Source organism: Garra rufa, chromosome 10 (assembly GCF_049309525.1).
Source record: "Garra rufa chromosome 10, GarRuf1.0, whole genome shotgun sequence".
Lineage (NCBI taxonomy): Eukaryota > Metazoa > Chordata > Actinopteri > Cypriniformes > Cyprinidae > Garra > Garra rufa.
This window is the reverse complement of record NC_133370.1, coordinates 1,685,620-1,711,922: the sequence shown is the minus strand read 5'-3', so window position 1 is coordinate 1,711,922 and position 26,303 is coordinate 1,685,620. Positions and strand designations below refer to the sequence as shown.

The following is a 26,303-nucleotide window of genomic DNA, read 5'->3' as shown; positions in this document are numbered from 1 at the left end:
TTTTTCTGAAAATAAGAAAATAATTTTTACTGGTTTATAAAATCCTTCTTGATTTAAGAATGTTTAGATGTTTTGGCTGGAAACAAGACAAGCATTTTTTTGCAGTGTAAACAACTATTTTGTTTTGCATGAATATTAAGATATAAATGATAAAATATATATATATATGCAGTGCCTTGAAAAAGTATTCATACCCCTTCATTTTTGTTTTGTTGCAGCATTATGTTAAACTGCTTTAAATGAGTTTTTCCCCCACATCAGTTTACACTCCATACACCATAATAATGACAAAGCAAAAACCAGATTTGCAAATTTGACAAATGTATTAAATTTAAAGCAGTTTAACATAATGCTGCAACAAAATGTGAAAAAAATGAAGGGGTATGAATACTGATTTGTGTTGTTATCTCTCTCTCTATATTTTTTTTATCATGTGAAAATGAGTATATTCAAAAAAAATGTTTTTTTGCACATCATATTTTACAAATTCCTCTTCTTTAGTAATCACATTAGTCAGTTTTCCCATCTTTCCGGATCTCTTTGTCCCACTGTGTTCCTGACAGTCTCTCTGTGCTTTCTCTTTCTCGGCTCCTCTTCTCTGTGGCTCGAGCGACGGCTTCGTCGAAACACATGCTGATGCCACTGTTCCTCTTCGCCTCTTTCTCTGCATCTCTTATCCGATCCGTCCCGCCGCCCCAAGTCCCTCGTCTCTCTCTAGGACCCTCTGCATCAGGTTGTGTTTTACAGTTCTCTGGGCTTTCATCCACATCTCTGTGCATTGTTATAGTTTCCACTGTGTGTTCTTCATCAGTTTCTCTTTGCGCTCCTTTATCGTCGTGTTGTCTGTGCTGAAGCTGTTTTCTAAGAGTGAATGCAGTGAGTTTGGAGTTTTGAGGTTTGGGAGGAACGACAGGAACCGCTTTCGTTGGATTCGCAGGTTTGCGTGGAGAACGTTTGGGAGGCTTGTCTGAGAATTGATCTTCACTTTCATTCAAAACAGAAATTTCCTCAACAGAGCTTTCTGTTTTTACACTCACATCCTCCTCAGAGTTTCCTTCACTGCTTTCCTCTACATCTTCATGTCTTTCAGCTTCATATTTTATATGTTCCTCAACTACCTTCTCAGATTCTTCATCGATTTCCTTTAAATCTTGTCTTTCAGCTTTGTTTTTGTCTTCTTCTTCTTCATTAATATGTTCCTCATCTACCTTCTCAGATTCTTCATTAATTTCCTTTAAATCTTGTCTTTCAGCTTTGTTTTTGTCTTGTTCTTCTTCTTTTGTAAGTTCCTCATCTACCTTCTCAGATTCTTCACTATTTTCCTTTAAATCTTCTTGTCTTTCAGCTTCTTGTTCTCCTTCTTTCGCATGTTCTTCATCTCCTTCTCCACTGTTTTTCTCTAAATCCTGACTTTTGACTTCTTCTTGAGATTTATCTTTCGCATTTTCCTCACAATCTCCACTATTTTCTTTGAAATGTTGTCTTCCAGCTTCATTTTTGTCTTCTTGTCCTTCTTCAGATCCATCTTTTGCATTTTCCTCACAATTTCCACTATGTTCCTTGAAATCTTGTCTTTCAGCTTCATTTTTGTCTGGTTTGCTCTCTACAAATCCATCTTTTGTATTTTCCTCAAAATCCCCCATATTTTCCTTGAAATCGTGTCCTTCAGCTTTGTTTTTGTCTTGTTCTCTTTCTTCGAGTCCATCATTTGCATTTTCCTCACAATTACCACTATGTTCCTTGAAATCTTGTCTTTCAGCTTCTTTTCTGTCTTGTTCTCCTTTTTCAGGTCCATCATTTGCATTTTCCTCACAATCTAAACTATCTTCCTCTAAATCTTGCCTCTCAGCTTTATCTATGACTTTTTCTCCTTCTTTAGGTCCATCTTTTGCATTTTCCTGACTATCTTCCTCTAAATCTTCTTTTATTTCAGTCGTGTTCACTTCTTTCTGTTCTTTATTCTCATCATCTGCTTTTTCATCTTCCTCAACATCTTCACACTTTTCGGTTTTGTAGTTCTCACAGTCTTCTCCTTCATTTTCCCTGCATTTTTCCATCTCCACTATAACTTTCTCATCCTCCTCCGTTTGACTCTCTTCAGTCTTTGTTTCGTTGACAATCTGTGTTTGTGGAGGAGCCAGCGAGACACGGTCTGCATCCGTGAGCTCCTTGGTTATTGTTACCTCACTTTTACCATGGTAAATGTCAGCATCTTCATCTGGAGATTGAGCTGGGATGAGTTCAGGAAGGCTGGTGCTGTCGATCTCGGTGTTCGTTTGCTCAGGTTCCGGTGAAGGAGGAATCGAGTCCGGTCCAAAATAAGTGTCTTCCTCACTGGGTTCACTCTCTGGATCATCTTCTCCTCTGTACAAATGCAAAAGTCAAATATTTCACAAATACTACATGGTTTGTGTTGTCACAACCCAATATTTATCAGTATTATATTATAAGTATAAGAGATTATTCACGGTTATGTTTTTCATAAAAAGAAATCATACAGTGACCAGGGATCAAGCTCCAAAAACAATCATAAATGCTTGATAAAAGTAGTTCTTATGAATACTGGGAAAATGTTTAGTCTGTATTTAGAAAAGAATTAATTGGTTATAATAAAAATAAATTATGAATTACCTAATATTTGCATTTGCAATTTATTTTTATGAAATTAGAGTATTAGTATTGTTGTTGTTTTTATTAGAGTACAATTATAGTAATAATATTTATAGTAAAAATATATGTCTTTGAAACCTTATTAGTTACTATAATATTATATTTCATTTTTAAATAAATTAAAATTTATATTTAAATTTAAATACAATATAAATTTCATTTATAATTTAAATTTAATTGTTTTTATATTTTTTAATTAAATTATCAAATTAAACTACGGTGAAATGCCATACTAAATTAAACTAAATAGATAGTAAAAAGCGTTATTAAATAAGATTAAAGTGTTAATCAAAAATGTTTTTATTACTACTATTAATTTAATAAATGTTTTCATATTTTATTTACCAAATATTTGCGCTGGCAATTTATTTTTATGAATTTAATATTATATTTTATTTATAAATTAACTTAAGTCATTTAATTTAATTTTTATATATTTTAAAATTTAATTATTAAATTTAACTACATTAAAATGGCAAACTAAATTAAACTAAATATAGTAAAAAAAGTGTTATAAAATAAAAGATTAGTGTTAATCAAAGATTATTAGATGATTATATTATATTATATTATATTATATTATATTTAGATGATTAAACTATCTTTATTTATTATTACTTCTATTAATTTAATAAATATATTTACGTTTTATTTACCGAATGTTTGTGTTTGCAATTTATTTTTCTGAAAGTAATATTATATTTAATTTATAAATTAATTTGAATAATTTAATTTAATTGTTTATATATTTTTAAATTAAATTATTAAATTAAACTACATAAAAATGCCATACTAAATTAAAATACATAGATAGTAAAAAATAAAGTGTTATAAAATAAAGGATTAAAGTGTTAATCAAAAATTTTCAAATTATGAAATGATTTTTATTTTTATTATTACAATTATTAATTTAATAAATGTATTTACATTTTATTTTCCAATATTTCTGTGCTACGTACTTTTTGTGCTACATTAATTCAGTACATTTATACAAAACTAAGTAGATAATACTTGAAATAGGAAATGTCAGAAATATTTAATTTAACAATTATAATGTTTTAAGTAAAAATGTAAATACAATTTTCTGTTTCTTTCAGACACAAAGCATCATCTGAATTCAAAAAAGCAAGTTTAATACAGCTCATTAATTGCATAGATTATTTCATGCTGTTTTGTGTCATTTTTGGACCTTGACAACCTCTATAAGAGCAGTTTTACTCTCCTTTAATGTTTTTACAGAGGACATAAGTCACATGGGTTTTAAGTGTCATTTTGTACTTACATCAGTGTGTGTTTATCATTCTCCACATCCTTCGAATCTCTTTCTTCGTTCTTCTTTTCATGCACTTCTGTCTTTAATGCATCTGAACTTAGATGTTCTTCACCAAGCGGTGTCTCAAAAGCGACTTCACTATTGTCTTTCACTGCAGAAGCTGCAGAAATCATGTCTTCTGATTGATCGATGGACTGCACATCTATATTGTTCTCTGGAGGAAGTGCGTTTGATTGGTTACTAGTGTGAAGATCTACATCGTTGCTAGTAGACGATTCAGCGGTGGTTTCTGGACACACCCAGGAGAGTCCCTGAAAGTCCCGACCGGCTGGGAGACTTTGACAAAACATGTCCTCATATTCAGAACCTTTATCAGACTCATCATCGTCGTCGTCATTTGGACTGTACTCGTCATCTGAGGAGAAAGACAGTGCTGGCACGAAGGGGCGGGACTTATACGGCAGGCTGTGTGATTTTCCAGGAAGAGGCCTGTGTGTGAACGACGGACTGCTGCTTTTGGTTGCAGGCATTCGATGGTCATTAGTGCAGTTTTGTGATGGGCAGGAAATGGCCTGGTTATCCTTATTTTCATCCTCATCTTCCTCATATTCGTTCTCAAAAAAAGGCGCCTCGACTGAGAACTCAACCTGGAGAAGAGAGAAAGCAGAAAGTGTGCTTGACATAAACAAACAAAAGGCAACAGTATGAAATCTAAGATTCATCATTTACACATATGCATAAACACACCTGGTTTGCAGCACAGCTATCCATCGAATCCAGAAAGCCGAAAGCTTCCTGGAAATCCAGTGGCAGATCCGGGTCTGGAAACTCCATGTCCTCGTAGAAGTGCGGACTGGCGGGTTCCTGATGGTGGTTTCCTCTCATGTCTGTGGGAAAACCATTAACATTTGCCTTAATTTTCTACCACTTACTTTCATCAAAGACCTCATGTAATGAACAGTCAAAATTTCCTATATATTATTTTAAGATTTAAGGCAGGATGCTACAGGCAAAAACAGCTTTAATTTTATGCCATGACCAGTTTTTTTTTTTTGGCTTTTCTTAACAAGATATTTCAGACTAGTGGTAAGAAAACTTCCAGAAAATACGTTTAAGACAAGACACCCAAGGTAAATAATGTAAACAAACAAACAAACAAACAAACAAAAACTAATATATCTTACCATACTTCCTCAGTTGATTGATTACAGAGAATTGCAAACATATATTTGAAAATTGAAAAAAATTGCATACATTTTCAGAACAGAAATCTGAACATTGGTTCAAAATTCTTGTTTGGCTTTGCTGATATATTAGAGTTAAAAGTTTTTAGAGAAGGGATTTTGGATTTCTCTTATTATCACTCCATAAATCCCAAAACACTGTCAAAAGACAGAAAAAATACATTTTCACCACGCTTTTAGGAACAAAATATTACAAATATAAATCAATGTGAATGATATAAATAAACCCCTCTAAAATTCTAAGTTTTGGTGTTTGTAAGTGCTGCTAAAGTGGAGAAACAAACTCACGGCCTTTCAATATGCATTTTTATCAAACTCAAGGCCTTTAAAGATCCATGTTTTCACCATGTTTACAAGAGTAAAGTGTCATATAAATCCATGTGAATGATATATGAACAAACCCTTCAGAATAAAGAAAGGAATAAAACTGTAAGTTTTGGTGTTTGTAAGTGTTGCTAAAGTGGAGAAACAAACTCACTGCCTTTAAATATATACGTTTTTATCACGTTTTTAAGAGTAAAAGGTCATATAAATCCATGTGAATTATATATGAACAAACCCCTCAGTAAAATCCTTCAGAATATAGAAAGGAATAAAACTGTAAGTTTTGGTGCTTGTAAGTGCTGCTAAAGTGGAGAAACAAACTCAGCCTTTAGATATATACGTTTTTATAACGTTTTTAAGAGTAAAAGGTCATATAAATCCATGTGAATGATATATGAACAAACCCTTCAGTAAAATCCTTCAGAATATATAAATGAATAAAACTGTAAGTTTTGGTGCTTGTAAGTGCTGCTAAAGTGGAGAAACAAACGCACTGCCTTTAAAGATATACGTTTTTATCACGTTTTTAAGAGTAAAAGGTCATATAAATCCATGTGAATGATATATGAACAAACCCTTCAGTAAAATCCTTCAGAATATAGAAAGGAATAAGTCTGTAAGTTTTGGTGCTTGTAAGTGCTGCTAAAGTGGAGAAACAAACTCACAGCCTTTAGATATATTCGTTTTTACCACGTTTTTAAGAGTAAAAGGTCATATAAATCCATGTGAATGATATATGAACAAACCCTTCAGTAAAATCCTTCAGAATATAGAAAGGAATAAATCTGTAAGTTTTGGTGCTTGTAAGTGCTGCTAAAGTTGAGAAACAAACTCACTGCCTTTAAGGATATACATTTTTATCACGTTTTTAAGAGTAAAATGTCATATAAATCCATGTGAATGATATATGAACAAACCCTTCAGTAAAATACTTCAGAATATAGAGAGAGCTAAAACTGTAAGTTTTGGTGTATGTAAGTTCTGCTAAAGTGGAGAAACAAACTCACAGCCTTTAAATATATACGTATTTATCACATTTTTAAGAGTAAAAGGTCATATAAATCCATGTGAATGATATATGAACAAACCCCTCAGTAAAATCCCTCAGAATATAGAGAGGAATAAAACTGTAAGTTTTGGTGCTTGTAAGTGCTGCTAAAGTGGAAAAACAAACTCAAAGCCTTTAAATATATACGTATTTATCACGTTTTTAAGAGTAAAAGGTCATATAGAACACGCAGGTGAAATACTGACAGAAAAAGTCTCGTCCAGTCAGATTTGAGGATGCGCGCTAACTGTATGTATACATATATATATATATATATATATATATATATATATATATATATATACACATACACACGAAGAGTTCAGATGCAAAGCCTCTAAGTGTGTCTGACATTTTTCTGTAAAATTTGCATTTCTTTCTAGCTAGGTTTCTATGTAAGTACTGTTTACTTCACTTCATGTATCAACGTTATTTGGAGGAATAAAATAAAATAAAATAATATATATATATATATATATATATATATATATGTGTATATATATATGTATATGTATATGGCGGTAATACCGCATATCGTGCTACTGAGCCACTCAAAATTACCGCAAGGGAAATTCCTTAACTGTGACAGCCCTAGTAATAATTAACTGTAAAAACGTTTTGGAAACAATGTTCAGATTTCTGTTCTGGAAATATAAATGAGTATATATTTAATTAAACAATGCTCATTTGCATACTTAAACATAGTATTTAGAAAACTTGTAATAAAAAAAGTTAACTCTATTCACCTGTAGTGTGCTTTAAATTTACAATAAAAACACTGCAAAAAATATTACTAAACTAAACTGCAAATTTGTGATTATCAGACTGCTTACATTTACATGCCAATAAATAATCATCTCAATATTTCTCTCTTACCCATGTAGTCCTCCTCTGTGGTTTCCTCTTTAGTTTGTGGTTGTGTATTTTCTACATTTTCTATTGTAGACTCTTGATTCTGGTTCAGATTTTCTTTCTCTGGTTCTTTTTCAGCATTTGGTGTGTCTTCTTTTTCTGGCACATCATTCTCCTTTTTTCTAATCTCTGCCATATCCTTCCCACAATCCACCTGACTTTCCACACAGCTATTGCTTTCTCTTTCACTCTCTTGAACATTATATTTTTTGCTCTGTGGATTCCCATCTGTGGACTCTGTCTCTGTTTCTATGCTCTTAATGTCCTCATCTTCAGCTTCGTCACCTTGCAGGGGGTCCTTCTCGTTCCAGCCACCGTGCAAGACACCCAGAGCCAGTCCAGATGTTATATGAAGCGGGACGGTCACAGAGAACGGCCCTGATATGTGTATCCCAGCACGCCGGTCAGCTTTGCTGGTCATTCCGGGTGATCTGGTCACGCCCTGCGACGCCCCCTCAGCTCCACTGGCTCCGCCTCCAGACTCCAGACGGTTGTAAGTACCTGGAGTCCCTCCACTCACCATGCTGACCTGAGCTCCGCCTGTTCGCCTGTACGTCACTGCATATCCACTGGACACGCCCCCGCCGACAGAAGACACGCCCTCTGAGCTGCCCGACGCCGTGGACAGAACCAGAGGAGGAATATGAGCTGGAGGATGTTTGGAATCTTAGAGACAAAGACAATAATATTGACACATGCGATTTTGTTCATTCAAAAGTTTGGGGTTGATTTATTATTATTTGTTGAAAAATACTGTAAAAATTGTGAAATATTATTATAATTTAAAATAGCTGTTTTCTATGTGAATATCTGTTCAAATGTATCAAAAAGCTGAATTTTCAGTATTTTTACTCCAGTCTTCAGTGTCACATGATCCTTCATAAATCATTCTAATATGTTTATTTGCTGCTTAAGAAACATTTCTGATTATTATCAGTGTTAAAAACAGTTGTGCTGCCCAATATTTTTGTGGAAACTGTCATACAGTTTATTTTTCAGAATTCACAGATGAATAGAAAGTTAAAAAGGATAGCATTCTGACTTTTTTCTCAGAACTGTGAGACATAAACTCACAATTGCTTGAAATAAAGTCAGAATTGCGAGATATTCTGAATTGCGCAATTCAGACTTTTTTCCTTGCAATTGCAACTTTGTACCTCGCAATTTAGATTTTTTTCCTTGCAATTCTGACTTTTTTCCTTGCAATTGCATCTTTGTATTTCGCAATTCAGATTTTTTCTGCTTGCAATTGCAACTTTGTATCTTGCAATTCTCGCAATTCTGACTTTTTTACTCGCAATTTCAACTTTGTATCTCGTAATTCTGACTTTTTTACTCGCAATTGCAACTTTGTATCTCGCAATTCTGACTTTTTTTACTCGCAATTGCAACTTTGTATCTCGCAATTCTGACTTTTTTACTCGCAATTGCAACTTTGTATCTCGCAATTCTGACTTTTGTACTCGCAATTGCAACTTTGTATCTCGCAATTCTGACTTTTTTACTCGCAATTGCAACTTTGTATCTCGCAATTCTGACTTTTGTACTCGCAATTGCAACTTTGTATCTCGCAATTCTGACTTTTGTACTCGCAATTGCAACTTTGTATCTCGTAATTCTGACTTTTTTTTACTCGCAATTGCAACTTTGTATCTCGCAATTCTGACTTTTTTACTCGCAATTGCAACTTTGTATCTCGCAATTTAGATTTTTTTCCTTGCAATTCTGACTTTTTTCCTTGCAATTGCATCTTTGTATTTCGCAATTCAGATTTTTTTCTGCTTGCAATTGCAACTTTGTATCTTGCAATTCTCGTAATTCTGACTTTTTTACTCGCAATTGCAACTTTGTATCTCGCAATTCTGACTTTTTTTACTCGCAATTGCAACTTTGTATCTCGCAATTCTGACTTTTTTACTCGCAATTGCAACTTTGTATCTCGCAATTCTGACTTTTGTACTCGCAATTGCAACTTTGTATCTCGCAATTCTGAATTTTTTTAACTCGCAATTGCAACTTTGTATCTCGCAATTCTGACTTTTTACTCGCAATTGCAACTTTGTATCTCGCAATTCTGACTTTTTTTTACTCGCAATTGCAACTTTGTATCTCGCAATTCTGACTTTTTTACTCGCAATTGCAACTTTGTATCTCGCAATTCTGACTTTTTACTCGCAATTGCAACTTTGTATCTCGCAATTCTGACTTTTTTTCATCGCAATTGCAACTTTGTATCTCGCAATTTAGATTTTTTTCCTTGCAATTCTGACTTTTTTCCTTGCAATTGCATCTTTGTATTTCGCAATTCAGATTTTTTCTACTTGCAATTGCAACTTTGTATCTTGCAATTCTCGCAATTCTGACTTTTGTACTCGCAATTTCAACTTTGTATCTCGCAATTCTGAATTTTTTACTCGCAATTGCAACTTTGTATCTCGCAATTCTGAATTTTTTTAACTCGCAATTGCAACTTTGTATCTCGCAATTCTGACTTTTTTACTCGCAATTGCAACTTTGTATCTCGCAATTCTGACTTTTTTACTCGCAATTGCAACTTTGTATCTCGCAATTCTGACTTTTTTACTCGCAATTGCAACTTTGTATCTCGCAATTCTGACTTTTTTACTCGCAATTGCAACTTTGTATCTCGCAATTCTGACTTTTGTACTCGCAATTGCAACTTTGTATCTCGCAATTCTGACTTTTTTACTCGCAATTGCAACTTTGTATCTCGCAATTCTGACTTTTTTACTCGCAATTGCAACTTTGTATCTCGCAATTCTGACTTTTGTACTCGCAATTGCAACTTTGTATCTCGCAATTCTGACTTTTGTACTCGCAATTGCAACTTTGTATCTCGCAATTCTGACTTTTTTACTCGCAATTGCAACTTTGTATCTCGCAATTCTGACTTTTTTACTCGCAATTGCAACTTTGTATCTCGTAATTCTGACTTTTTTTTACTCGCAATTGCAACTTTGTATCTCGCAATTCTGACTTTTTTACTCGCAATTGCAACTTTGTATCTCGCAATTCTGACTTTTTACTCGCAATTGCAACTTTGTATCTCGCAATTCTGACTTTTTTTCATCGCAATTGCAACTTTGTATCTCGCAATTTAGATTTTTTTCCTTGCAATTCTGACTTTTTTCCTTGCAATTGCATCTTTGTATTTCGCAATTCAGATTTTTTCTGCTTGCAATTGCAACTTTGTATCTTGCAATTCTCGCAATTCTGACTTTTGTACTCGCAATTTCAACTTTGTATCTCGCAATTCTGAATTTTTTACTCGCAATTGCAACTTTGTATCTCGCAATTCTGAATTTTTTTAACTCGCAATTGCAACTTTGTATCTCGCAATTCTGACTTTTTACTCGCAATTGCAACTTTGTATCTCGCAATTCTGACTTTTTTTTACTCGCAATTGCAACTTTGTATCTCGCAATTCTGACTTTTTTACTCGCAATTGCAACTTTGTATCTCGCAATTCTGACTTTTTACTCGCAATTGCAACTTTGTATCTCGCAATTCTGACTTTTTTTCATCGCAATTGCAACTTTGTATCTCGCAATTTAGATTTTTTTCCTTGCAATTCTGACTTTTTTCCTTGCAATTGCATCTTTGTATTTCGCAATTCAGATTTTTTCTGCTTGCAATTGCAACTTTGTATCTTGCAATTCTCGCAATTCTGACTTTTGTACTCGCAATTTCAACTTTGTATCTCGCAATTCTGAATTTTTTACTCGCAATTGCAACTTTGTATCTCGCAATTCTGACTTTTTTTACTCGCAATTGCAACTTTGTATCTCGCAATTCTGACTTTTTTACTCGCAATTGCAACTTTGTATCTCGCAATTCTGACTTTTGTACTCGCAATTGCAACTTTGTATCTCGCAATTCTGACTTTTTTTTACTCGCAATTGCAACTTTGTATCTCGCAATTCTGACTTTTTTTACTCGCAATTGCAACTTTGTATCTCGTAATTCTGACTTTTTTTCATCGCAATTGCAACATTGTATCTCGCAATTCTGACTTTTTTTTACTCGCAATTGCAACTTTGTATCTCGCAATTCTGACTTTTTTTACTCGCAATTGCAACTTTGTATCTCGCAATTCTGACTTTTTTTTACTCGCAATTGCAACTTTGTATCTCGCAATTCTGACTTTTTTTTACTCGCAATTGCAACTTTGTATCTCGCAATTCTGACTTTTTTTTACTCGCAATTGCAACTTTGTATCTCGCAATTCTGACTTTTTTTACTCGCAATTGCAACTTTGTATCTCGCAATTCTGACTTTTTTTCATCGCAATTGCAACATTGTATCTCGCAATTGTTTTTTTCCCCTTACAATTGCGACTATGTTATAAAAGTTATAAAATCCAGTTCTGAGGAGAAAAAAAAGACTGATATGGTTCCAGAATTGCGAGTTTATATCCCAAGTTTATATAACTTGCAATTGTGAGTTTATATGTGAGAAAAAAGTCGTGAGATAAGTCACAATAACCTTTTTTTATTCAGTGGTGGAAACAGGCTTCCATACTTGTGTGACATTATAAATGCTTGATTATTTGAAATTATTTGATGCATCCTTGGTGAATAAAAATATCAATGCCTTTCAAAAATGATGTAAAAACACTCTTCATACCGTCTACTGCAAAAGGACCTGAGCTCAGAGAGTCCATGCTCTTCGCCGGCCTCAGAGCCGTCTTCTCTTTATCTGTGCATTTAGGAGATACAGATAATTGGGAATCAATAATAAAAAACAAAAGCTATGAATTAGATGTAAGAGAAGAGGCATTTGTAGATTTTTGGGATCAGTGAGACTTGTAATGTTTTTTTTATTTAAAATGTTTATTTCTGTGATGCAAAGCTGAATTTTCATCAGCTGTTACCCCAGTCTTAAGTGTCACATGATCCTTCAGAAATCATTCTAATATGCTGATTTATTATTAGAATTATCAATGTTGGAAACAGTTGTGCTGCCAAATATTTTTTTCAGGATTCTTTGATGAATAACAAGTTAAAAAGAACAGCATTTATTCAAAATATAAATATTTTCTAACAATGTAAATCTATGCTATTGCTTTTTATTAATTTAACACATCCTTGGTGAATAAAAATATTAAATCCTTTCAAAAAAATAAAGAATAGGATTTACTGGCCCCGAACTTTTGAACAGTAGTGTATATTGTTCAAAAACCTTTCTATTTTAAATAAATACTGTTCTTTTTAACCTTTTATTGATCAAAGAATCCAGAAAAAAAGTATCACAGGTTCCAAAAAAATTAAGCAGCACAACTGTTTCCAGCACTGATAATAAATCAGCATATTAGAATGATTTAGACTGATAAATGATGCTGAAAATTCAACTTTGATCACAGATATAAATTACATTTTAATGTAAATTAATATAGAAAAACATTGTTAATTAATTAATTTTATTTCTGTATTTTTGATCCATTGAACACAGCCTTGATGAGCATAAGAAACTTCTTTAAATAACATTAAAAATCTTACTGATGCCAACCTTTCGAGTGGTAGTGTATCAGTTGACTTCAGTCATGCAAAAATTAATTTTGCATTTCCAGAATACTCTATAATTCAGGTATTTGATGTACAGAGAGATGCTCTCACCTTTAGGACAGTATTTGTTCTTCTTGCGCGGATCTTGAAGTCTCCCGCCCAAATTAAAGATGGATCTCCACTTCCTTCCTTTGAGGGAGCCCTTCCTCCTGAACACAACAGAGACAGTCACGATCAGTCAAGCAGTGGGATAAAATGAAAAATAAAATAAACATAAATAAATAAATAATACACAATAATACACAAATAAAGAAAATAAAATTTATGTAGATAAATAAATAATTAGAAAAAAAATATTTATTTCATAAAGAATCAGTTGCAGTTTGTAGGCGCTGTCATCTTTGTTCACCATGTCTTTTAAATGCAGTGTAATATTTCACCATCACTACTTCATTGGATGGTTATTGAGATGCACTTTGCATGTGTTCAGTCTTACTTGTCAGTGCCGTCAATAATAGCGTGGTACGACCGCATGGCCGGAGGTCCGTCTCCAGGACTGAGGTTTCCTGGACAATGTAACGGAAAAGACTTAAAGAAAGGATCGTCCGAACCAGACAGTATTTGGGGAGACGGAAGGGACTTCCGGCGCTCCACGGTCAATCCTGCATCAATAAAAATCAATATTTTACATCTGAGAAAGCTGGAACACATAATACTGAAGATCATACTATCATACAATACTGAAAAGCAGGTTTATGAAATAGATTAAAACGAAATACCAGTTCCAGGGAAAAGCTCCGCCACGTGAGTGAGAACAAACTCCACAACGATGGACTGAACCCGAACCTCCATGAACGCCGCGGTGCCGTTAAATCCGGTCGACTCGATGTCCTTCGATCTGTAGATAATTATTCACTGAATTACGAACGGTGTTAATGATACATGCAATGCAAAAGTAACTTTTTCCAAGTAACTAGTAAAGTAATGCATTACTTTTTAATTGACAAGAAGTTACTTTTTCAAATAAGTAATGCCAGTTAATTTTTTCCCCTGTTTATTAATTAATGTGAAAGGAAATAGTGAGTAAGATGTTACTTTAGTTCTAGAATAAATGTGAACATGCATTAATTCATCTCACTCACTAAAAAAAAGATACAGTGTTCTTCAAAATGAATAAAAACAGTGAAATTCAACGCAAACCTGCAATAATTAAATATGTTAAATAATACAAATATCCTTTATGTATTTAATCCTACCTAGTCTTTGCTGCCGACCTTCGATGATCAAATTCATCCATACTAATAAGCGAAAATGATTCAAGATAATCTAACATTTGTTTTCCTTTTTTTTTTTTATTGCTGAAGAGTTGACGTTTTATCTTCTGCGGTCTGCTGTACAGTCGTCAATTTACTTTTCTCTAAGCCTGAGGCTTTTGGTGTGAAAAGGCTTTTACATTTGACAAAAATAGAACTTTTTATATTAAAAACAAGCAAGCCCTGCCCAGATTTAAAAAGTAACGCAAAAGTAACGTACCGCATTACTTTCCATAAAAAGTAACTAAGTAACGTAATTAGTTACACTTTTAGGGAGTAACTCAATATTGTAATGCATTACTTTTAAAAGTAACTTTCCCCAACACTGGTAATAATATTACTTTTTCCAAGTAACTAGTGAAGTAACATATTACTTTTTAATTGACAAGAAAATATCTGAGTTACTTTTTCAAATCAGTAACGCAAGTTACTTTTCCCCCCAGATTAACGTTGAGAGAAATAGTGAGTAAGATGTTACTTTAGTTCTAGAATAAATGTGAACATGCATTAATTCATCTCACTCACTAAAAAACAGATACAGTATTACTCAAAATAAATAATAAACAGTGAAATTCAACGCAAACCTGTAATAATTAAATGTTAAATAATACAAATATCCTTTATGTATTTAATCCTATTTTATGAACCAATGTCTTTGCTGCTGACCTTTGATGATCCAATTCACTCAAGATAATCAAACATTTGTTTTCCTTTTTTTTATTTTTCTGCGGTCTACTGTACAGACGTTTACTTTTCTCTAAGTCTGAGGCTTTTGGTGTGAAAAGGCTTTTACATTTGCCAAAAATAGAACTTTTTAAATGAAAAACAAACAAGCAAGCCCTGCCCAGATTTAAAAAGAAACGCAAAAGTAACGTAACGCATCACTTTTCATAAAAAGTAACTAAGTAAAGTAATTAGTTACTTTTTTAGGGAGTAACTTAATATTAAAAAGTAAAAAGTTTTGAGAAACATGACTTTGAATTTATACTGAAAAAAAAAATCTTTCTCTTCCTTGTCTTGTTTTCCAGTACAAACACCTAAAAAATTCTTAAATCAAGATGCATTTACTTGTGAACTAATAACTTAAGATATTAACCCATTTAATCCCATCGGTCACAACTGTGACCGTAAAAAAGGATTTTATTTTAAAAACTCTAAACACTTTATTGACTGATGTTTAAGTGCACTTTCTGCAAATATAGAAAAAATAAAGGGTCACAATAAAACATGTGCAGTTTCACATGATTAGTGCAAATTGTCACATGACCAGAGCAGTTTATTTCCTTTTTGCACCGATGATGGTTCATCAAAGCTCCAAAACATAAGGCTAGTAAAGTATGTTAACGAAGATATGACAAAGATTTTTGGTACAAAACTTAATTTGATTAGTAAAAACTTTATTTGGATAACTTTAAAGGCGATTTTCTCAATATTTCGAAATTTTTGCACCCTCAGATTACAGATTTTAGGACAAGATTATCCATTTTTCTTTTATGCCAACAATCGTTAGGATATTAAATAAAGATTATGTTCCATGAACATATTTTGTAATTTTCCTACTGTAATTATATCAAACCTTGATTAGTAATATGCATTGCTAAAAAAACGATTTTAAGACAAAATTATCTATTTTTTGTTTTCTACTGTAAATATATAAAAATTAAAATCAGATTAAAACAAGAAAAAAATGGGTTAATAGGGTCAGGAAAAAAACAAATAAAATAAATAGAAATCTTGTTTTTCCGTTGAATTAAGCAGATTTTTGTCCATATATTTTCCAGATAAGCAAATATTATTTTAAGTGTAAATGTTTAAGCATTAATTTGGTTGATTTTTCAGAAAACAAGTGTTTTAATAGATATTTAATATCTAATTAATAGTCATTTTCCTTCTCAAGTAAATGTATCTTGATTTAACGATGTTTAGATATTTGCATTGGAAAACAAGACATGAAAGTAAAAAAACACCCACAGTCAAGTGTACCTAAGTATTTAAAAGTAAAAAAAAAAACTGTTTTCTCATGCTTTTTAATTTGACTTTTAAAAATAACCTGTCAAAATCACTATTATGCCACTATTCTGATTATCTCGAACACAGATGTCAAACTGAAACCTGTTACCTGAATATTAGCAGCAGATGATTTTACTGTGGTTTGACATTTGTATATTGTATATTTCTGACTATTTTTAGACAGCGACGGTTGGTATAAAAACACATTGCTTCAGTTTAAAGTCAGGGTCTGAAAGATTTAGCACACTCAAAAGTGAACATTCTTTCATGTAGTCACTTTAGGATCATTTAGTCACATTAGGATAAAGAAAAGATTTAAGTCAGATTATGTACTTTTAAGGCATGAAATTAATTAATTTTTAAGTATTTTATCTGAGTAAAAGTATTCAGGAATAGAACTCAAGTACCGATCCACAAAAATAATACATAAGTATAGTAGTGAAGTACTATTTCTCAAATACTTTCCTCCACTAATAAAATTCCCTAAAATAACCAAGTGTTTGTCAAATGCATAAACAGTTTATAAAATAAGCATGTTCACACACACACACACACACACACACACACACACACACACACACACACACGCACACGCACACGCACACGCACACGCACACAAACAAACACACACACACGCACACACACACACACGCACACCTGAGGAGGTTCGGTGCCCAGACAATGGCCAGGTTTCTGGCATGCATATTGGTCTCAGAGGCAAATGTGGACATCTTGACCAGATGACGCATCAAATACTCCAAAGTCCTGGAAAGCAATGAAAATTTTAATGACCTTTGTATGTACTAAAATGTTTTATGCAATTTTTATGCACTAACATTTTTTATGCACTAAAAATGTTTCGCACTAAAAAAATATATGCACTAACATTTTTATGCAATTTTTCATGCACAAAAATTCTTTTGCACTAAAAATGTTTATGCAATTTTTATGCACTAAAAATCTAATGCACTAAACCTTTTTATGCACTAACATTTTTTATGCAATTAGTATGCAATTTTTATGCACAAAAAATGTTTATGCAGTTTTTATGCACTAAAATATTTTGCACTAAAAATGTTTATGCAATTTTTATGCAATAAAAATCTTATGCACAATTTTTTTATGCACTAACATTTTTTAAGCAATTTATATGCAATTGTTTTGCACTAAAATCTTATGCATTAAAATTTTTTAATGCAATTTTGATGCACAAAAAATCTTTTGCACTAAAAATGTTGATGAAATTTTTATGCACAAAAAATCTTTTGCACTAAAAATGTTTATGCAATTTTTATGTACAAAAATATTTTGCACAAAAATTCTTATGCAATTAGTATGCAATTTTTATGCACTAAAATCTTATGCATTAAAATTTTTATGCACTAAATATCTTATTCACCAAAAATGTTTTTATGCAATTTTTATGCACTAAAATCTTATGCACTAACATTTTTATGCAATTAGCATGCAATTAGCATGCACTAAAATCTTATGCATTAAAATTTTTTTTGCACTAAATATCTTATTCACTAAAATGTTTTTATGCAATTTTATGCACTAAAACAGCGGTTCCCAACCGGGGGGTCGCGACCCACTAGGGGGCCTCAGTGATCCTCCAGGGGGGCCGCGAGATATCTTAAAAATAATTTAAGTATTATCCTATAATTGTTTAATTTCATTATTAATATGCTAAATGAAAATAATAAAAGCACAGCCTCTCTCGTGTTCTGTGATTGATTGCTTCAGACTTGGCGCAGCAAGCCTCATCGCACTGTTAAATACTAAATGGCGGCTCAAAACTTCCAAACGCTGTACGCAAACTACTGTTTCATCTCTCAGCTGCATGCATGAAGCAAACCGTCGCTCTAATGTAAAGGTAAAAATGATTAGTGTCATAATAACGAACTTGCGCGTGCCTAATGTATAACACTCGTGTATGTCAAAGTCGTACATGAGACACGCAAGTCCGCTATTGATTCACAAACTATGCGCGCTCTCGGGGCTCTGATCCCTATCTTATTTTTGCGTGAAATTTCAAACATTTGCCTAGTTGTACAAATTATTGTCCTGTGAGTGTTTTATAATGGATGCTCACCCATAGAAGAGGAGTGAGGCTCGGTGTTTATGAGCATCAGGCGCGCACTGACAGAGTTCACTGATCCCAAACCTTCTCATCGATGTGTTTCAACAGAATTAGAATGTATTTGCTGTATTTTGAATTTGTGTATTAGTTTTTAACGGATACAAACAGTAGATATTCAGTCAGTCAAGTTCAAAGGGATAGGTTTAGTGGTCTTTTGGTATCTCCCTGTTATACGGCAGGTTCACTTATTTAAGAAAAAGTACTCTGAAGTTGTAAAGAATGTCTGAAGTAAAATAATTTTAAAAGTTAGAATTGAGCAGAGGTTTTCTTTAAAGATTATAAGGTATATTTTAAGTTTTAATTTAAAGTTTGTTTGAATTTTGAGTTTTTTTATAACATGCAGTAGAAGAATAATAAGGCAAAACAAATGTTTTGGTTAATAAAAAAAGGTTTCAAAATAAATACTTTTTCTTTACTGCGGAAGTACAGTATAAGAGGACATGTCAGGCATAGGGGGGCCTTGCAAAATTGTCCGGAGAAGGAGGGGGGCCCCGGAGTAAAAAAGGTTGGGAACCCCTGCACTAAAATGTTATGCATTAAAATTTTTATGCACAGAAAATTTTACGAAATTTTTATGCACAAAAAATCCTATGCGCTAAAAATTTTTCATTGTGCTTTTTGTTTTTTTGGCTTTTCAGCTATAGAAAATGACTACGTAAAACAATGTGAGAGTGAATAAATAATTTTTAGCGTTTTTGATAAACTGCTCATGTTGAGGTGTTCACCTGTGGTGAGGGGTTGGTAAATCCTTCAGGACCTCTTTAATCTTCACCAGCCGTTCATCCTCCAACTGAATCGCCACTGCGTCCTGCACAGAGAGGAAAGAGAAGACTATAATTGCAAAATACACATTTTGATTAATTGCATTGTCTTATATGCCATCAAATATCTATTGTATATCATATATGTGACCCTGAACCACAAAACCAGTCATAAATAGCAATAGCTAAAAATACATTGTATGGGTCAAAATGATCGATTTTTCTTTTATGCCGAAAATCATTAGGATATAAGTAAAGATCATATTCCATGAACATATTTTGTAATTTTCTTCTGTAAATATATCAAAACTTAATTTGATTAGTAATATGCATTGGTAAAAACTTAATTTAGACAAATTTAAAGGCGATTTTCTCAATATTTAGATTTTTTTGCACCCTCAGATTTCAGATTTTAAGCCAAGATTATCTATTCTTCTTTTATGCCCAAAATCATTAGTATATTAAGTAAAGATCATATTCCATGAACATATTTTGTAATTTTCTTCTGTAAATATATCAAAACTTAATTTGATTAGTAATATGCATTGGTAAAAACTTAATTTAGACAAATTTAAAGTGGATTTTCTCAATATTTAGATTTTTTTGCACCATCAGATTTCAGATTTTAAGCCAAGATTATCTATTCTTCTTTTATGCCCAAAATCATTAGTATATTAAGTAAAGATCATGTTCCATGAACATATTTTGTAATTTTCTTCTGTAAATATATCAAAACTTAATTTGATTAGTAATATGCATTGGTAAAAACTTAATTTAGACAAATTTAAAGTGGATTTTCTCAATATTTAGATTTTTTTGCACCATCAGATTTCAGATTTTAAGCCAAGATTATCTATTCTTCTTTTATGCCCAAAATCATTAGTATATTAAGTAAAGATCATGTTCCATGAACATATTTTGTAATTTTCTTCTGTAAATATATCAAAACTTAATTTGATTAGTAATATGCATTGGTAAAAACTTAATTTAGACAAATTTAAAGTGGATTTTCTCAATATTTAGATTTTTTTGCACCATCAGATTTCAGATTTTAAGCCAAGATTATCTATTCTTCTTTTATGCCCAAAATCATTAGTATATTAAGTAAAGATCATGTTCCATGAACATATTTTGTAATTTTCTTCTGTAAATATATCAAAACTTAATTTGATTAGTAATATGCATTGGCAAAAACTTAATTTAGACAAATTTAAAGGCGATTTTCTCAATATTTAGATTTTTTTGCACCATCAGATTTCAGATTTTAAGCCAAGATTATCTATTCTTCTTTTATGCCCAAAATCATTAGTATATTAAGTAAAGATCATGTTCCATGAACATATTTTGTAATTTTCTTCTGTAAATATATCAAAACTTAATTTGATTAGTAATATGCATTGGTAAAAACTTAATTTAGACTAATTTAAAGGCGATTTTCTCAGTATTTAGGTGTTTTGCACCCTCAGATTCCAGATTTTCAAATAGTTGTATCTCAGCCAAATATTGTCCTATCCTCATAAACCATACATCAATGGAAAACAGCTCATTTATTCAGCTTTCAGATGATGCATAAATCTCAATTTCAAAAAATTGAAAAATTATGACTGGTTTTGTGATCCAGACTCAGAGTCACATATATGAATACAGGCATTACATATTTTGTGTGCATCTCATCTGATATCATTGAATATTGTTGTTAAATTTGGAGAACAAAATGCATGTTGATCAGCATCGACCTCATTTATTTGCAGACTTCAACAACACATTTTTACATGATGCATTGATGAGCAAAGAGGAAGAGATGCAGACTCACAGCGAAGCGGTCGTACAGCTCATATGTGAGCAGAGGGTTGGGCAGCTCTCTGAAATACGCCTTACACAGAGAGCTGACGCAGTGAATGTCCTGCAGATACAAGTCCTTATACAAGTCAGGATTTCCTTCATTGTCGAACTCACTCCTGCACACACACAAAAATACACACAAACACAGCTTCAAAAATAACCTCATGCTCTAAGTATATTATAGATATACACATAAAACACAGAATATACAATATAATAAATATAGTAAACTATCAAGAAATAATATATGTGAATTTAAAAAATCTATATAGAATATAATAGGGGAAAAATAGAGAGCAGAAACATTTATAAAAAATTCAAAAACTGCAATCAATAGTTGTTTATAATCTTCACAGTGTGCAATTATTTCTTTTCTTTTAATAACTTACTATAATAATATTATTTATACTAAAATATATTGTTAATAGTTTGTATTGGTATTTTGAATTTATTATTTTTTTTGAGTTTTCATTTTAATTTTAGTTCAAATTTTAGTAATTTTTTGTGTTTATGTTTTTTATTTTCATTTTGGTAACACTTTACAATTAGGTTCATTAGTTAACTACTTTAGTTAATATGAAGTAAGAACGAACAATACTTCTACAGCACTTATTAATTAATGTTATTTCAACATTTACTAATGCATTATTCAAATCAAAAGTTGTTTTTGTTAACATTAGTTAATGCACTGTGAACTAACATGAACAATCAATGAATGGCTATTTTTTAACAAAGATTAAAAGGTAACACTTTACAATAAGGTTCATTAGTTAACATGAACTAAGAACAATATTTCTCCAGCATTTATTAATTGTACTTCTTATCAGCACTTACTTATGCATTATTAAAATCACAAGTTGTTTTTGTTAACATTAGTTTGCAGTGTGAACTAACATGAACAATAATGAATGACTGTATTTTTATTAAATAACATTAATCTATTTATTCATCTTTGTTAAAAAAAATTATTGTTCATTCATGTTAGTTAATACATGAACTAATTGTAACAAATGACACCTTACTGTAAAGTGTTACCGATTAATAATTACTGTTGCAAATGTATTGGGCTTCGTCATTAATGTTTGTTAAAACATTTAGCTAATGTCAACTAATTGAACATATTGTAAAGCATTACCATTATGTCTATATATTTTTTCAGTTTTAGTTCTAGTCGTTTTAGCACTTAAAGTTAATGTTCATGAGAAATTCAACTACAGCTAAAACAAATTACGCTTTTTTTGTATATTTTATTTTATTTCAGTCGTTTATTTGGTATGATTTTAGTTTTAATTATCGCATTTAGCTTTAAATAATGCATTATACCAAAAATATTAAAATTATTATATTTATGCATGCATCTGCAATAATAAAAAAATAATAAAGTAACAAAAAATTTATTACAAAATATTAAAAATATATTATAAAATGTAAGGGTATTATCATTTATTAAGGGTATTATTTTAATTATTTTGGTCCTTCAGGTTAAACAAATGAAAGTGTTGCCATGAAGTAAAATATAAAAACACTGTTCTGTTTTAGTTCTCATTATTCGTGTTTCACAAACCTCAGTTTCTGTGTGTTGGACGACACTCCAGACAGTCTGTAGATCCCGTCCACAATCCCATGTTTCTCGATGAACTCACTACAGCTGCGTAGCACCTGAGGAACTGCACACATAAGAAAGACAGATTTTAAAGGTGCCATAGAATGCATTGATACAATATGTTAAATTGTTCTCTGTTATCTGCATAGAAGGTATATGGCATAGGAAAGGACAAAAAATCAGTCCATTTGCAACCCTAGGATTTGTCCCTAGAATGAAATGCTCTGTTATTGCCTTATTTGGAACATTCCTGAATAATAATGAGGAGCTCTGCTCTGATTGGCTGTCTCACAGAGCTGCTCATTTCAGTAGCTCGCACATGGAGAAAAATATATATTTAATCACGGAGCTCGAGCTTTTCTTTTTTAATTTGTTGTCATTTTTTTCTGTTTGCATGTGTTTTCTTAAATTGCAGCGCGTTGAGCTCTCTCAGCCGCCGTATCAAGCCGCTATTAATATGCGGGGCAATGAAACTGCTGTTTTGAATGCACAACAACTTCACTTTTGAGATTTGTGATCGCATGTGCTCTGTGTAACGTTACACTACAGCGGCAGTACTTACCACACATTTGACAAGTTTAGATGCTTGTTATGCTCTGTTTATGTGGTAAGTGAAATCTTAATGTGTTGCAATGTAACAGGCTACCGCTAACAAGAAGATAACCGTGTCCCTTTAGTGGCTCGCCTTATTTTATTAGAATGCCTTTTGTTTTCTGTGCCTTTGTGAATACAGACAGCAACCCATCCCTTCACTTACAGTGCCTTGCAAAAGTATTCATACCCCTTCTTTTTTTTTCACATTTTGTTTTGTTGCAGCATTATGTTAAACTGCTTTAAATGAGTTTGTCCCCCACATCAGTTTACACTCCATACGCCATAATAATGACAAAGCAAAACCAGATTTGCAAATTTTACAAATGTATTAAAAATAAAACACTGAAACAAGTACATTGCATAAGTATTCACACCCTTAACTCAGTCCATAGTTGAAGCACCTTTACAGCCTCAAGTGTTTTTGGGTCTGATGTGAGCATCTTTGCACATCTGCATTTGGCAATTATCTGCCATTCTTTGCCTCACCTTTTCACCTCTCCATCTCTGTCAGCTTGGACATTTTCTAGAGTCCTAGTTGTTCCAGTCGTCTTCCATTATGGAGAATGCTTCTGTCAACCTTCAATGCAGCAGATTTGTTTCTGAACTCTTCTCTAGATCATCGCCTTAACGCAAGTCTGTCACTGAGCTCTACAGGCAGTTATCTTGGTTTTTGCTCTGAGATGCATTTTCAGCTGTTAGACCTTTTCTGAGAGGTGTGTGTCTTTCTAAATCAGACTCGTTCAAATGAATTTGCCACAGTTTAACTCCACTCCAAGTGTAGGAACATCTAGAAGCGATATGAATGCTCCTGAGATACATTTCCAGTGTCCTAGAAAAGGGTGTGAATACTTATGCAACAGGATCTTTTCAGTTTTTATTTCTAATGAATTTGCACAAATGTTAAAAAGCTATTTTTTGCTTTGCCATTATGAAGTAGGGAGTGTAGACTGATGTGGGGAAAAAAAGTAATTTAAAGCAGTTTAACATAATGCTGCAACATAACGAAATGTGGAAAAAATGAAGGGGTATGAATATGCGTAACTATTAATGATCATGGCCTATTTTTCAGTGGTCTTTTGCAAACACTAGATTTATTTAAGGAGGAGGAAACGATGGTGTGTCATGTCCATGTACCGAACTGTTATTATTCAACTATGGCAAGGTAAATACAGTTTTCCATTCTATGGCACCTTTAATATGATAAAAGCAGAAAAAAACACATCAAAACTGTGTGTGTGAATGAACTCACTTTCCTGTGCGGTGGCATTCAGGTGCTCCAGCAAGTCGCATCCGAACACTTTATCCCGACTGCCCGCTTTTTTCCGGCCTCTCCTCATCTTGCTTCTCCTTCACCTCCTCTCTAACATCCAGGCCTTGTGTGTGTGTTTGTGAGCTGATTGAATGAGTGTTTGTGTGAATCGCTGAAGTTAAACCTCACATGACGGCTGCTGTAGAATATCTGATGCTCTTATATGAGTTTAATCCTGAATCTCATCCATGATATTCACTCATCAACTACATTGTGGAGCGCAGCTTGATGGAACGGACGCCTCATATCCAGAGATATGAAATATATCTGTATAAAAAAGAGAAAAAAAAAAGTATAAACAACAACAATTCTGTGTGCATTCTTAAAAATAAAGGTTGTTGAACAGTTTTTGAGTTGCTTTATGGTTCTTTGTAGATTAATGCATTTTTATAATATCTAATTATAGATTCTAGTTGGTGTTTTGCATCAAATTCTAACAAGATTTATTTTTAAAGCTTTATACTCTTCATGGATGACAGCTGTTGACATATGGCAAAAATTTATGCACTTCCTCAGTATTTTTGTCGTGTTTTTCAGTAATAATATCAGAACATCAGACATCTTTACGCTTAAAACAAGAACAATTATCAGTCGATGCAATGTACAATAATTTAAAAGGAAAACAAGTTTATTTTTCAGACTCCATTGGCAGACATTTGTTTTTTTCAAACATAGTCACTTATAGTCACTTTGATAAATTCTCAAAAAACAAAACTTGTTATATATATTATAAATATATTAATAGACAGAAAAATAATAAATATTAAATTATATATATATAAACTATGTATATATTTAATCAGTTTGTTGTGCTGCTTAATTTTTTTGCAACCTGTGATACTTTTTTCAGGATTCTTTGATAAATAAAAAAAAGGTTTTGGGTTTCTCTGTTTGAAATAAAATTAACACTTTTATTCAACAATGATGTGTTAAATTGATTAAAAGTGATAGTAAAGACTTATATTGTTAGAATAGAATTTCTATTTTGAATAAATGCTGTTCTTTTTAACTTTTTATTCATCAAAGAATGCTGAAAGCAGTATCACAGCTTCCAAACAAATATTAAGCAGCACAACTGTTTCCAACATTGATAATAAAAGTAGTAAATCAGTATATTATAATGCTTTCTGAGAGATCATGTGACACATAAGACTAGAGTAACGGCTGGTGAAAATTCAGCATTGCATCACAGAAATAAATTACATTTTATAGTATATTGAAATAAAAACTGTTGTTTTGAATTGCAATAATATTACTTTATTTTTCTACTTTGCTTTTTGAAGTATTTCAGACTTGATTACTGAAATATAAGAGGAAAGACATAGCTGAATATGCTATTTACCCTCTAAAATTACAATATTCACAAGCTCAGAAACCTGTGCATTCAAAATATTCCTAAAAAGCATGATAGCTTTTAAAACTAAGGACTGATTATTACTAATATTCATCGAAATCCATTTAAAAAAATGCACCCAATCTCAATAGTAGAACACAACTTCAAAGTACATGTACTTATTTGAATAAATGCTGTTCTTTTTAAGGGTTTAGTCAGCAAAGAATGCTGAAAAAAGTATCACAGCTTCCAAAAAAATATTAAGCAGCACAACTGTTTCCAACATTGATAATAAAAGTAATAAATCAGTATATTAGAATGATTTCTGAGGGATTATGTGACACTTAAGACTGGAGTAACGGCTGGTGAAAATTCAGCATTGCATCACAGAAATAAATT

The 26,303-nt window shown here is 32.2% G+C and overlaps 1 protein-coding gene across 1 annotated transcript; it reads right to left on the bottom strand.

The window, feature by feature from the left end:
* Positions 1-509: 509 nt before the first annotated feature.
* LOC141343748 (uncharacterized) lies at positions 510-24,826 on the bottom strand. Its single transcript, XM_073848383.1, has 16 exons — positions 24,512-24,826; positions 22,630-22,732; positions 21,037-21,181; positions 19,188-19,270; positions 16,977-17,084; positions 13,776-13,894; positions 13,493-13,658; positions 13,108-13,205; positions 12,119-12,190; positions 7,436-8,137; positions 4,691-4,830; positions 4,209-4,590; positions 4,078-4,157; positions 3,953-4,023; positions 2,252-2,364; positions 510-2,152 (listed from the first exon to the last, which is right to left on the bottom strand). The coding sequence occupies exons 1-16, from the start codon at positions 24,597-24,599 to the stop codon at positions 510-512; spliced, it is 4,113 nt and encodes a 1,370-aa protein (XP_073704484.1). The 5' UTR covers positions 24,600-24,826.
* Between the last annotated feature and the right edge of the window lie 1,477 nt (positions 24,827-26,303).